The sequence below is a fragment of the Taudactylus pleione genome, unplaced genomic scaffold (genome assembly GCF_031769625.1).
Source record: "Taudactylus pleione unplaced genomic scaffold, aTauple2 ptg000611l, whole genome shotgun sequence".
NCBI lineage: Eukaryota > Metazoa > Chordata > Amphibia > Anura > Myobatrachidae > Taudactylus > Taudactylus pleione.
The window spans coordinates 5,792,415-5,807,503 of record NW_028285013.1 but is presented as its reverse complement, the minus strand read 5'-3'; the positions used below and the strand labels follow the sequence as shown (position 1 = coordinate 5,807,503).

Genomic DNA, 15,089 nt, shown 5'->3' with positions numbered 1-15,089 from the left:
CTTAGGACTTCTCCTATGCCTACATCTGATGCATCGGTTTGCACAACAAATTCCCTGTTAAAGTCAGGTGTCATCAGCACTGGTTGGGTACACAATGCTACCTTTAACTCCTGAAAAGCTTTTTCTGCTTCAGGACTCAATTTAAAGGCAGACTTTCTGTCTGCCTTTGGTAAGGTCTGTCAGTGGGACTGCAATGGTAGCAAAATTAGATATAAATCTCCTATAATACCCCATGATTCCCAAGAATGCTCTCACCTGCTTCCTATTTTGGGTTTCGTGGCCAATTTTGTATTGCCTCAATTTTATTAAGTTGGGGCTTTATCAAATCTCTGCCAATGATGTATCCAATATACGTTACTTCTTCCATTCCTAGACAACATTTTTTTGGGTTGGCTGTCAATCCTGCCCTAGAGATGGAGTCCAACACTGCTTGTACCCTGTCTAAATGAGACTAGCAATCGGGACTATAGATGATTACATCATCTAGGTAAGTAGCAGCATACTGTCTATGGGGTCTTAGAATTTTATCCATTATCCTTTGAAAGGTAGCAGGTGCCCCATGTAACCCAAATGGCAACATCTTATATTGGAACAGCCCTTCCGGTGCAGAAAGAGCTGTATTTTCTTTGTCACTCTCAGTTAACAGCACTTGCCAATTCCCGTTTGGTTAAGTCTAGAGTGGTCAAGTACCTTACTGTCCCTAATCTTTCAATAAGTTCATCCATCCTAGACATTGAACTTTGACACACTGTTCAATTTACGGAAATCATTGCAGAAGTGCAAACTCCTGTCAGGCTTTGGAATAAGCACAATGGGGCTTGACCACTCACTATGCGATTCTTCAATTACAGCCAATTCCAACATGTCTTTGGACACGGATTACCTTTGGGCTTCTGGGAATCTATAGGGCTTTTGGTTAATCTTTACCCCTGGATCAGTGATTATGTCATGTTTAATGACTGTGGTTTTACCCAGTATATCGGAAAACAAAACCCTATTTCTGATAAGAAATTCTTTAACTTCCTGTTTTTGAATGGCTAATACAGGGTTTTAGCTACTGTCACTTCAGTAACCAATCGCCCTGGGCTTACCAAAGGGGCTGGGATGGCTGACAGAGCTGCTCTATCCTTCCAAGGTTTTATAAGATTTACATGGTATATCTATTCTGGCTTTCTTTTCCCAGGCTGGTAAAGTTTCTAATTAACCTCCCCCACTTTTTCTAGCATTTCAAAGGGTCCTTGCCACTTAGCCAAAAGTTTATTTCCTACTGTGGGAACTAACACCAGCACTCTGTCCCCAGGAGCAAAGATGCGTAACTTGGCATTGCGGTTGTACACCCGCTGCTGTGCCTGTTGGGCCTGTTCCAAGTGCTCTGTCACTGTCGGCACCACAGTAGCAATTCTTACCTGCATTTTGGAAACATGCTCAATAACAGTTTTATACGGACTGGACTGCCCCTCCCATATCTCTTTGGCAATGTCAAGTAATCCCCTTGGGTGTCTCCCGTAAAACAAATCAAAAGGTGAAAACCCGGTGGAGGATTGGGGAACCTCTCTTATGGCCAACAACAAATAAGGTAAAAAGTAATCCCAATGTTTTGCGTCTTTGTCCACCACTTTCCTTAACATGTGTTTTAAAGTTTTGTTAAACCTCTCCACTAACCCATCGGTCTGGGGGTGATACACAGAGGTTCTTAACTGATCAATTTTAAACAGGTGGCATAACTTTCGTGATTTTTTACATAAATGGGGTACCTTGGTCAGTCAGGATTTCCTTAGCTATACCCAATCTGCTAAAGAGACAGACTAATTCTCTAGCAATGGTTTTTGTTGACGTATTACGCAATGGTATAGCTCCGGGGTACCTGGTAGCGGGGTACCAGAATATATTGATGGACCCGGGAAGATTTCACTAAAGGTCTAACCAAATCCATAGCTATTCTTTCAAACGGAACCTCAATATGGGTAATGGGACAAGTGGATTTTAAAAATTTGACCTTGGAGCATTACCAGTTATTTTATTATTGCCAGTTATTTATATAGCGCACACATATTCCGCAGCGCTTTACAGAGAATATTTGGCCATTCACATCAGTTCCTGCCCCAGTGGAGCTTACACTCTATATTCCCTATCACATGCTCACACACATACACACATACACACTAGGGATAATTTTTGTTGGGAGCATGATAATGACATTCAGGGCAGGATGCACAATACACAGATACTTCTTTATGGACCCTGGGCCAGAAAAACCTCTGCAAAATTCGCTCAGTGGTTTTCTCTACCCCTAGGTAACCTGCGGTTATGTGACCATGAGCCAGGTCTAATACTGTTCATCTACTGTATATGCCTTGGAAACTACCAATTGTTCCACAATATCTCCCTCTTTCTTAGTCACTTGATACAAAAAATCCTGGCTTACTGTCATGTGAGGATATGACAACTATCAGGGTCTACAGGTTTACAATCACTTTTACATACTCCCTGGCTTTTACCAGAGTAGGGTCATTTAACTGCTCCATAGCAAAGATCTCTTTTCTGACTACAAGATCAGGCAGACAATCAACTGGTTCAACAACATTTCCTATCTCAGTGGAAGGCTCATCATATGGCGAAACCCACCATTGCTCTCAGCATCAGCATTCTCTGGTTCACCAATCATACTAGAAAAATCAGTAACCTTCTCAAATGGGTCGGGGTTATTTACTTCGGTAACAAATCGTCTTTCCCACAACTTCCAGAAGTGAGCAATGTCTCTGCCCAATATTGCATCATACATTTAGCCATGAACCAAACCCACAGAGACTACAGCGGAACCACACTGCGTTTCTATGTTCATTTCCGCAGTAACATAATACTGATTATCCCCATGCATGCAAGTCACACCAACAGTTTTCCCTTACGATTCAAGGGGTTCACCAGTTCAGCTTTCATAAGAGTAACCAGGGTACCAGAATCTAACAGTGCCTCTACCCGGTTGCCTTCTATCGTGACTACACACATTTACTTATCTGTCTCATTGTGTCGGTCAACAGTACAGGCTGGCTGTGCAAAGAAAGACACGCTGCGATTGACATAAGCAGTATCACATTGCATAGGTTCAGAGGTAAGTGAACAATTAGCAGCAATATGGCCCAAACTACCACATCGAAAACATTGTATCATATTGTTATCAAGTCTTTTACGGGGTAGGAACCTTCCTGGCCCTGCTGGCCTATTTCCAAGTTCCAAACCCACAGTCTTAAGTTCATTCCACCGCTCAGCACCCTTCTCCTCTGGAACAGTTTTACCAGTGATCACGGGAGATTGCCGTTGCGGAATTGGGGCTCGGTGGAGCGCACTCAACAGTTCTTCAGCCGCCACATACCTCTCCACCAGTTCAACCAATTGGTCTGCTGCTTTAGGGTCCGCATGGCTCACCCACTTACGCAAAGTTGCAGGTAGAGGTTGCAGGTATCGATCCATTCCGATCCTTTCCCCGATCTGTGGTCCTGTTAGAATCTCTGGTTGCAGATATTTTATGGTCAGATGGACGATGTCATGCATTTGAGAGCATGGAGGCTTTTCTGTTTCGAACTCCCAGCGGTGGACTCATTGGGCACGAACAAACACTGTGACTCCCAATCGAGTTAGGATTTCTTGTTTTAGTGTATCATAGTCTTTAGCACAAGTCAAAAAAAATATGCTTTTTGCGGTTCTCCAGATAGGAAGGGTGCCACAAGACTTGCCCACTGCTCTTTAGGCCAATTCTTTCTCTCAGCTGTTCTTTCAAAGGCCGAAAGATATGCTTCACAATCATCACTCTGGGTCATCTTTTGCATAAAGTGGCTGGCCTGTATGGCAAGAGTGTTAGTTGGAACGTTATTGGAAGCATCTCCAGACCTAGCTGCCAGCTGCTGTACCGCCTCTTTTAAATCCTGGCGGTTCTCCTCTATGGCCACTTGTTGTTGCCTCTGGGCTTTCTCAAGCTAGTTGGAGTTAGTTTTTATTGTGCAGTAATAAAAATGAAAATCATAAACATAAATCCTAGCCCATCTGGGCACTAACTAGACAATGACTACCCTCTCTCAAAAAGTGGTAGGGTCTATTGCCCTCCCCACAAACATAGGCATATGCAGGTTACTTACAAGACATATATCACAGTGTCTCTGAACAAGTGTGCCTTCTTGCTCTCCCCAGATGTGAGACCCTGAGCCATAGCCCTACACAGTTTATATGAGACTCTCCCAGCTGCTGGCACTGATTAGCCTGCTCTCAGATAGAAGGCCAGAAAAGCGGAAACGGCCTTGTGTATGGAGCCCTCCCTTCACTCTCATATCCACACCCCCAGGACCCATTATCTGGCTTTTACTCAAAGCCCAACTCTTATCAAGCACAAGCAGACATTTCCTGAGGGTCTTAAAACACATATGTTAAGAACCTGGGAGACACATATATAAGGTACAGATAATATCCAACAATGTCTCAACTATATGCAGCTGTCCCTATAATTCACCTGCTTCTGAGGAGGCAAGCAGTAGATTTAGGCAAATAAGTTAAAAAGGTGAGCAAAATAGTAAGTATCGCCATGAATTTTAATAAGAGCACATTTAAAACGTACATCAAAGATAAAAAAACATCACTTTCAAAGAGTTGTCTGCCAGTGGTCAGCCCGCCAGTCTCATCAGTCTGTTTGTAATGTCATCAGTGAGCAGCGTTAGTCCTACTTGCTGGTAGTTAGTCCTACTTGCTGGTTGTGACGCGATGACAACACTCCACACGCGCCCAAACGCATTTTGTCAGTGACTTCGTCAATGGAATTAAGATATTTCTTTCCTCCTATTTAGTCATTAGGGGGGGAAGGGGGGGGGGTCAGAAGGGTTCTGAAGAAAGTCCCCTGATTTGTACCCCAAAATATGGATTTTGCACTTCTTTTCTCCTGCCTTTTGCTGGAGAAACGTTTTCGCCTGATATTGCCTATGGAGTTTTCGCCTAGGCGAAAACGTCCTGGAATTGAATACGGCGATACTTTGAAAACAGGCAAAAACCGCGCATCGGCAAAAACCTTTAACTGATCGCCTCTAATTGAATACGGCCCAATTCCGGGATAGATGCCTTGGTGTACCGTTGGAACAAATGCTTAGACAAGTATGGGGACTATGTGAAAAAATAGTCTGTACCAAGGCCATACTGTTTATTGATTATACATATATGTGTACCCTATTTATTGAAGTATATACAGTATATATATATATATATATATATACAGTATATATATATATATATACACATATATATATATATATATATATATATATATATATATAGTACATGCCTCATTGCAATTCACCCTGATTGTTCCTGGGTAAAATAACATGATACTAATACAAATCACTCCAGACATATTTGCATTGCAAAAACACCTGTTATATCCTGTGTGTCTAACCCTCACTGTAATTCACCATGTAAATATAAATGAATATCAAGTACATGGAAAGTACTTTTGTTTTGCCATCATTGCATTAGTGGCCAATAATATTTTCCATGCATTCACTATCCTTTCAGACATATTATTTTCTACTTCTGAAGCTGTCTTGTCTGGGGATCGATGTGACCTATAATACTCGTATTCCAGTACACAGAGTAGATCTCACTGGTGGTGGCTCTCTATGGGCCTGATTCAGACCCGCTCGTGAGCGGGTTGATGTTTGGCCACTGCGCATGCGCACGCTGGAGACGGTTTTGACATGCGCATGCGCGAGACCCGGCTAGCGACGCTCGCTCCGTCGCTCCGGGTCTTGCACCAAAAGGTGTCGGCTGTCGATTTTGATCGACAGCTCGCACCGTTTTGGAGGCGGGCAGGGGGGGTGGCTGGCCAAATGGAGGCGTTCCTGGCAGAACGCCTGCCATTTGGGGGCGGCTATTAAGAGCCAGAAGCTCATTGGGGCTTGCGGGACGAGACCCTACCGCAAGGGTCTCGTCGCAAGCCCCGATGGTCATGATGGTCGAGACCATCGTGATCATCACCTGGCCGCTCGCAATAGCTGTGGGTGGTCACCCACAGCTATGCGAGCGGCCCGGAGGCCGCAACAAAAAAACACAAAAAACGCACTGATTCAGAGTGAGCGCTCTTTCAGAGCGTCCGGCTCTGAATCAAGCACTCTGTACTATGGGCCTGATTCAGAGATGGACACTAAGGGGTATATTTACTAAAGTCAGGGCCGGATTAAGGTCTGTGGGGGCCCCTGGGCAACAAACTTGTGGGAGCCCTTATATACCACAGTTTCTTGTCACCCTAGGAACATTTTTGTTCCTTTTTATTCACCTCAGTAGTAATGCCCCTCTTGCAATGCCCCCAATAGTAGTCCCCCCCATACAGTGCCCCCAGTAGTAGTCCCCCCTATGCACTGACCCCAGTAGCGCCCTCCCAGTGCCCCCATGAAGCGCCCCCCCTACGCAGTTCCCCCTGTAGCGCCCCCCCATGCAGTGCCCTCTGTAACGGCCCTACCCTATGCAGTGCCCCTTACACACACACACACAAAAAAATCCCAACTTACCTGAATCCTCGCTCCTGACGTGACCACCACAGTCAGCCTAGAGTCCCGGCTCTTCTCCTTCACTATGGGAGAGATGTTAGCGTCATGACGTCTCTCCCATCACGCGCTGCGGGGGGAGCCGGAAGGCGGAGCTCATGAGTGAGCTCCAGCCGGCTCCCTCTGTTGTCTGTCTCTGTCTGACTCTCATCGGCTGCTGTAACAAACACACAGCTGCCGGCAGCGGCTGTGTGTTTGTCACTGTGTAGTGTGGCAGCGCTCCCTGCGGTCTACACTACACTAGCTGCTGTCTACAATACACTAGCGGTGGGGACACTAGCGCAATTGCGAAAATATACTAATGACTCACTCGCCACCCAGTGCTTAGAGACGCTCACTGACAGCATCTCACTTCTGCTACTCACGCACAAAACGGGAAACATCGAAACATCCAACACTGATTAAACGGCCATCAGCCTTCTGAGTAAGTCTTATGGTGCATACACACAGTACGATTAAAATGAATGATAATGATATTGATCGTTAACGTTCATATCGTGCATTTTTCGCCCACCAACGACCTGCGATGCAGGGGCAGATATGGTTGATATCGATAGTGACCATCACCAATGCATGGAGGCCAACCTGGTCGATATCGACCAGGTTACTATAGGGACCCACGCAGTTGGTGGGTACATGGTGTGCTGGATGATCGCTATCGATCATCCAGCACACTTGGGAGATCGAACAACAATATCGTTACCGTTGTCGATAGTCCCATCTGTACGCATGCTTAGAGCAAGTCACAGTGCCCCCTAAGCAATCATGCTGCTGCCGTTTGGAGACGGGGAAGGGGTGGTGACAGCCAGAGAAAAGGGGGGGGTCTCGGACCCATTTTCTGAGCAATGCCTTAGAAATACACGGCCTTGTCTCACTTGATGCTTGAATTTGAACGTTTTGGACAGCTGTCCAATTTCAAGATTCATTTTTCCAAATCCTGGGCTTTATATTTGTCTGCTCACGCCGGTAAGTGTGTAGCCGCGCCACCCTCCCTACGGCCCTGCTCCCAGCAGAACGTATAACCCTGGTGCTTGCACCATTTTCACCAATTATTGCTGAAGTGCTTTATGATAGGAGCCGGCTTCTGCTGAAATGCTCCTCCGGATGAGCCTCAATAAGTTTATGCCAAATATATCACATGGCTCATCTGCTGCCCACAGGTATGAGAAATCTTTCTCTCCTCCAAAGATATCCCTGCTTGAACACACATGAGTTGTTCAAGCATGTCCCTTAAATCCTGAATTGATGCAGACGCTGGCAGTGGCAGTTCCAGAGTTGGGGCTGCAGCACAGTCCAAAATTCAAATAGGGGAGCCACACCAACTGCCACCCCAAACGCTGCTTAACATCACCGGCTGGGACTCACTAGCAGTTGGTGTGGCTCCTCTTTTTGAATTCTGGACTTCGCTGCAGCCGCCACCTCTGGAGTCTGTATTTAAATATTATACAGTAGCACTAAGTACTAACATGTGCTGTCGCTGTGAGCAATGAGAAACCAACAGAACATAACAGTACAGGGCCATAAGATGTAACCAGTGGTAACAATGATCTCTAAATTGGAAGGGCAGTCCCTTGTTACCTTTATCAGGTGTTTGGGATATTCTTGACTCCAAAGCCCAGGTTGCTAATCAGAGACTGATCGTTTTGGCTCTTGGGCATTGTGGCCTGCATACTCACGCTCTACTCATCCAGACTACTCACAAAATGCCTAAAAATTACTGTAAGTGCCTTTGACATGCTAGAAATGGTGGTGTAACAAGATGTAACCATGCACATTTGAGTTGTATGTGTATTATCTGTTGCTGGGGGTATGTCTGACACCTGCCCTTGCACAAGAAGGTGAATTTAAACCTTGTGAGCGTGCTTTGTTTCATGTGGGCAGCAGTCTATTATATTCTATTTTGTACTAGCAATATTAGAAATTATCCAGCAAACGTTTGAGTTTGATACTGTTTAAGCTTTTTGTTATCTTTTGTATTTTGGTTTTTTATATTCTGGCGGTTTCTTTGGTAAGCTCTCCTGTGCTTAACCACTTTGCTAAGGCTTTTTTTTTCTTTTAACCCCTGAGTTGGTCACATTCCGTGTTTTTATAATAGTGTAATTGCCTTCCATTTGATACAATTTCTTCAGTATGTGCTTATTGTTCTCCGTCATGGGAATCCACTGTCCAGTGATCCCTAAATCCCTACTGTGCGGTTGTATGTACTACAGATCCGAGACCAATCTGCACAGGGAATGGCACATCTGGTATACAGGAGCAGGTTTGGATTGAAAAGCTGGTTCTAATAGCTGGTTTCTCGTACGTTCTAGGCACATAACATCCTTACACTAAACCCTTTCTCCACCTCCACCTCGACCTTTAAATAAAGTAGGGCATATCTGTATTTAAATGTAGCCGTTAGCAGCCAAGCATCATTGTATAGCCCCCGCTTCCCTCTGTGATATTGCTTGGCTCATAGTCTTAAATTAATTCTGAGTGTAGTACTGCAATAGCTTAGTCCACCTAAAGAATAGTTTTCCATAATAAATATGGTTAGTAGTAATGTCCCAGTGGCTGTTACAATAAGGGTCGCACTAATGTAATGTTTTGAAATAATGACGCTCCCTATTTTGAAAGGGACTTAAAATAAAAAACAAAACGGAGTTTACCAAATAATAAAGCTAACGAGCTGTTTGGCTGAAGAAATATATTACAGGGCGAAGCAGAAATCTAGACAAAGTCATTAATGCAATAGTATTTTTACAAATGGTGTTTGAGTGCCTTCTGTGGTTCTTGTTATGCTGTGTGCTTTGTACATTTAGTTTATGGACTGTCAGCCGTGTTGCATACCCCGGTTTCCACTGCAGAATATTCCTGCGGTTTATCATGCAAAGCCAGGTTTGCTTAGCATGTAATTTAATCTTCTGCTCCAAAGCATCCCCATTACTTGGTTATCGCAAAATTATTATTTAATAAAAATGTATGTCGTGTGATCTATACTTTATTAATTTGGTGAGCCGCTTTATCGATCGTCGCAGATGCTATGGACGTAAAATTTGTCACCGTTATTGGCTGAGTGTCAGATTTTACTAGCATTCCAGAACGTGGGTTTCTGAGGGCACCTTGCAAATAATTCTTACCTGATCTGGAAACGCTGTCATTTGGGAATTAGCAGAGGAAACATTTGTTTGCGTGTCTTTGGCACTAGGCTTTGTAAATTAAAATAGGACTGTGAAATCTGAGTAATAACATTCAATAATAGGATACTATGTATACCTCCTGACCAGATAGGTAAATGTTTGTTTTTATTTATATCTGTCTGCAAAATAACTTTTTTTTTTTTTTTATACCTTTTTGGGAGGGGGGGATGTATAATAGGTTGGCAGGTGTAGTAACCATCATAATCGTAGCTAACCATTACACAGTCTGTGGGGCAGCACAGATGATGTAATGGTTAGCATTAAAGCTGCATACACACACAACGATTTTTTTTATGAACGATTTTCTGTCAATTATTTGTCACATTTTTTAAAGTGTAATGAACGATTTTTTTGAACTACATTCTATTTTTGCATATTCCCTTAATGAAAATCGTTGGTCAGTCTGACTGAACTACAAACTAGAAACGTGAACGATAATCATTCATCGTTTTAACTTGGAAAGTTAACAATTTTTTTTCAACGATTGAACGATATATTTAATGATGATCTTTCAAAAAATCGTGTGTGTGTATATGCACCTTAATGCCTCACAGCACTGAGGTCATTGGATCCATTCCCACCACGGCCAGAACTGTGTGGAGTTTGTATATTCTCCCTGTGCTTGTGACTGGAAATAAATAAATAACCTCACTACATCTTGAGTCACTTTCCAATGTTGATTTGATATCCCCAGCATTACAAAGCCACGGCTCCCGCCCCTCCTGGGCCCCAACTACCACTTTGACTTAATTACTATGTGCTGTAGGGGAGAAATTGGTGGGCTTGCGCCAAGAAAGATGAACACTGTATAGTATATAGACACTATAAGATTATCTGTCCAATCTGGCTGGCTGGAACGAAAATCTGGTAATGTATGGGAGCAAATGACAATCGACTATTTGTTCCCAAACATTGGAAAACGAACAAAAATTTAGATTCAGACCAAATTGCCTGAACTCCTGTTTTTGTCAGTTTCCCAGTATTTGGGATCAAAAGCAAGATTGGCCCCCTGCCTATATATATATATATATATTTTTTTTTTTTTATTTTTTTCAGTCCTGGGCCCCACAATTTGTGATGGTGGCCCTAGAGGAAGGTACAGTACCATGCTGTGGTTGGTAACATGTTGTGCCTGGTCACATTGCATGGTATTTGCTCCGTCCAAGCAGATTTTGCTTTTGATCAGTAGTAAAACAACTGAAAACAATATACTATTTGTATGCTCTATGCAGCTGCTGTTTGTCATTCCTTACACTGGCTTTTGGAAGGAAGCACAGAAAAACGAAATGGTTTTAGAATATATGATGCTAACTTAAAAAAATTACATTTTCATATTGGGGTCTGCCATTAAATGTGTGTGACCCAAGCAAGATATTAGCCCATATAATATGTTACCCAAGAGCGTTTGTTTACAAGATCCAGCAATGTTTGGCTGCCGGTGGAGTAATATTTGGTTTGATTGATCTGGGTAACAGACACTGCTAGGCAGCTGTGGCACTGTCTTACCTGACCTCTCCCACTTCTAACTCCCATTTTGTTCTATATTTTATTTAGATGTTAGTTTTCTTCAAGATACAATGCATAGGTGATGTAACTTGGTTAGAACCCTAAATCCCTAAAAGACCTGATGATGAAGATATGATACAATTCGAAACTGTTCCACCGAAGGTTAAGATGTATACACTTTGAGACCTATATTTGTCATAAAACTGAAGAGTGAATGGGGAACACATCTGAGGGTAGATGTAATAGCCTGCCACTTGCAGGCAGAGATATGTTCCCTGATGCTGTTCCCAGTGCTGTTACATTTACCCCCTGCTTTGGACATGTACATTTATCCTCAGATGCATGTAGGCCCTTTAACTGGGAAATGCAGAGTGGTCTACTTCGACCACCTCAATCAACAGTTACGAGTTATTTTGTGGAGACTGAGGCATCAATAGTGCATTTCTCTATTCCTAGTTATCTGATAATATGTTAAGGGGTGTATCTACTAAACTGCAGGTTTTTAGAAATGGAGATGTTGCCCATAGCAACCAATCAGCTTCTGCTTAACATTTATCTAGCACCTTCTAAAAGATAATGGCTAGAATCTGGCTGCTATGGGCAACAGCTCCACTTCTAAAAAGCCGCACTTTAGTAAATATATTCCCCCTAAGTGCCCCGTTGCCTGCACGAGTTCCAGCTCTGCCTCCTGTTGCCTGAAAAGGAACCTTGGGAGGAACTGTATGACTTTGTATGAGCTCCCATGGATGGGTAAAGGCTTTTTAGACTCCAGCCACATTTGGTTCCTTTTTGAAGTCTGTAGCATGTGTACATGGTATAGGTGGTCAGCATTAGCTGTTTACCCAGCTTTTTAATGCATCATAGATTAATCAATTCTACAACCACGTGTGTAGCATCCCTACTAAGGGCCCCCATACATCCGACGCATTCGGTATGAATGACCGGCTGACGCATGGCCGGCAGTTCGATTCCCGGCAGCGGCAGCCCGACAGATGCAGAGATCCTGGCAGTGGAAGCCCGACAGCGCTGGAAATCCCGATTGTCCCTAGGTAAGTACAAACTAACCTAACCCTCCTTAGGGGTGCCTAACCCTAACCTCCCTTCCCCGCTGCCTATACCTAAGTCCCCCGGGGTGGTGCCTAACCCTCCCTAGCCTAACCCTCCCGGGGGGTGCCTAACCCTAACCCTCCCACCCCGCGGCTTTCCGTTCGTGGCACCAGGCATCCCTTCGATTGGGAAAAATGACAGACGTCTAGATTTAGACGTCTGTCATTTAACCCTGGCTGGGATAAAGCAATCGGGAAGCCGGCTGTCGGGCTTACGTCAGCCGGTTTCCCGATTGAATCCCCGTCAGAGATTGATTGCAGCAATCGTGCAATTGATTGTGTATAAAAAATCTTTCTCTTTTTTTCAATCGATTGTGGCAATTCTGCAAAAGATTGAAAAAGGGAAAGATTGTGTATAAAAATCGATTGCAAATTGCACGATTGCTGCAATCAATCTCTGATGTATGGGGGCCTTAATAGTACTTGCTATGCATATAGTATATTATACACTATACAGTATAGCGTATGTGTATAATACAGTATGCATAAAATTAAACACCCACTGTGCCTATGAATACGGTGGAATTTGCAAGCTTACAAGTGCTAAGAAGGTTGCATTAGTGGTTCCTCTTACGATGTACTGTGCATATGTAATTTGCTCCTTTTGCAATAAAAAAAAAATAAAATCCCATGCATCCATCCATTTACTGCTGGAAAATAAGGATTTTCGCCTAGAGCGAATATATAATGTATTTGCTATTAATGAGAATAGTAGGTTACAGGTATTTTTTTAATTTGCTTTTTTTTTTTTTTTGTATCATGTTATTGTACCTTCTATTGCCGGTACTGTACATATCTTGTTCATGCTGGTATTTCTAGTCCTAGCTAGTTGTTGTATTGCCATACAAGGGAATACAATTGATTTCATAAGAACAGACAGTATGTAAATTCCCGTAGATACATAGTTAGTATAATCAGAGGAAGGGCCCTGCTCGTATGTGGGGCTTTGGGTGGACACAATGGGGGAGAGGAGGGCAGAGGCTACGGCGTTAGGAGGGGGGTGAGCTAGAATGGAAAGAAGATAATTAATAGGCACAGCTGAATTCTGGGAGGCTGGATGAAAGTCTGCTGGAGTGACGAGAAGGGCACTGAAGAGGTTCGAAGCAGCCCGGAAGAAACCTAGAATGCCAGCGTGGGACGCGTGGTCAGGGAGGAGGGGGTGAGGTGGCATTCCTTAGCGGAGTAAAGTGGGCAGGAAAGGAAATAAGGCGGGAGCTGGGAGGGTGAGCGCTTTGTAGGTGAGCTAGCGGAGTCTGGATTTAATGCTGAGTGGTATAGGGAGCCAGTGGTGACTGATGGAGAGGGGTGGTAGGGCAATGAGTGAAGAGAATGAGGCAGGCAGCTGAGTTGGGGCCGTGAGATGGTAGTTAGAAAGAGAGGAGCAGATTACAGTATGCAAGTCAGAAGTAGTGATGGCATTAATTAGCGTTTTAGTAGTTCCCAGGGTGAGGAAGAGCCTGATTATGGAAATATTGATGGTACATGCAATTCACCACTGTGGTTGTGTAGCACCTAGCTCCATGCAGATGAAAAGCACTGATATCTCCAGTGTGTACAGGGACGTCTTGAGAGAGGAGGGGGCCCGTGTGCACTCACTGTGCGGGACCACCTCTTCTCTCCCCGATGACCAGCAGCCGACTAAAGCGGCTGGCCAGCCACCGGAGCATTAGTAGACTCAAGGCACTAGTGTGTGCCCGGAGTCTACTGCGCAGAACACCGGCAAAATGGCCTCAGCTGCCTTTTTCCAGTGTTCTGAGCAGCGCTGACACCCGACGCGGGACCACGGACAGGTGAGTTTAAAATATGAGTGCAGGCTGTGTGGTGCGGGGCCCCACACACACTGCACCATACTTGCCTACCCTCCTGATTTGGTCGGGAGCCTCCCAAAATCGGGTGCCGTTCCAGACCTCACAGGAAAGCAGGCAAGCCTCCCAGCTGCCGCCGACCCCCTCCTATCCCCCCCGCAATTGCATGTAAAAGTCCCGCAGCGTGGGGCCGGTGATGCGATTCACGCAAAATGATGCGATCACGTGGCACAGCCCCTCCACCCGCAAACACTAGTAGCCAGGCCAGTCTGGCCCCGTGTGCTGACACTTCCAAGCCCCCCCCCCTCCCCAGTCATGCCGATCTGGCTGCTCCCTCCTGGAAGGGGCAGCCAGATAGTCAGCAAGTATACACTGCACCCATTATAGATACGCCCCTGAGTGTGTAACTAGCGGCGGCTCCTACCTTTTTCCTGGCGTGCAGCAGCCCGGCTGGCTCTGTCCTCTTCTCTGTTCAGCTCCTGCATGCGCAATGCATCTGGCAGGGCCCATGATCGGAGCATGTACAGAAGCACCGGATTCTGGGTTCTGCATCGGCTGCAGTCGCTAGAAGCAGTATAGGGCAGGAGAGTGACTTCCCATTGGAAGTGCTCTCGGGCTGGCACACCAAGGGGGAGAAAACGCCTTTCCTGGAACTGCCTGTCTGGCAGTGATGATCAGTGGGCACTTCTAATAAGTTGCCACGGTTTGTGATGCAAAATCTCTCAAATGCTTTTTTTTAAATTTATTTATTTTCTGTCATTTTATGAACTCTTTTTCGCCAGACTTGGTACAGAATTCCTCGGCTCTGCCCAACTCCTCCATTGGTCGCTAGAAATGCTGCCTCCTTGCAATTCCAAACTGGGTGCCAGCGCAACTTAAGGAATATAGTGGTGTCATTAAAGATGTTGTTTTTATGAA

General features: G+C 44.7%; 1 protein-coding gene across 3 annotated transcripts in view; it reads left to right on the top strand.

Moving 5' to 3' along the window:
• The window catches only part of CTBP1 (C-terminal binding protein 1), a 284,958-nt gene that overhangs the window by 74,654 nt on the left and 195,215 nt on the right, over positions 1–15,089 (top strand). The window contains exon 1 of one of the 3 annotated variants that reach the window (XM_088454296.1): positions 8,189–8,294. The exons of the other annotated variants lie outside the window; for them this stretch is intronic. Coding sequence (XP_088310422.1) covers positions 8,279–8,294 — 16 coding nt within the window. The 5' untranslated portion in view covers positions 8,189–8,278. Of the gene's footprint in view, positions 1–8,188; positions 8,295–15,089 lie in introns of those variants that run through there. 3 annotated transcript variants of the gene reach the window in all.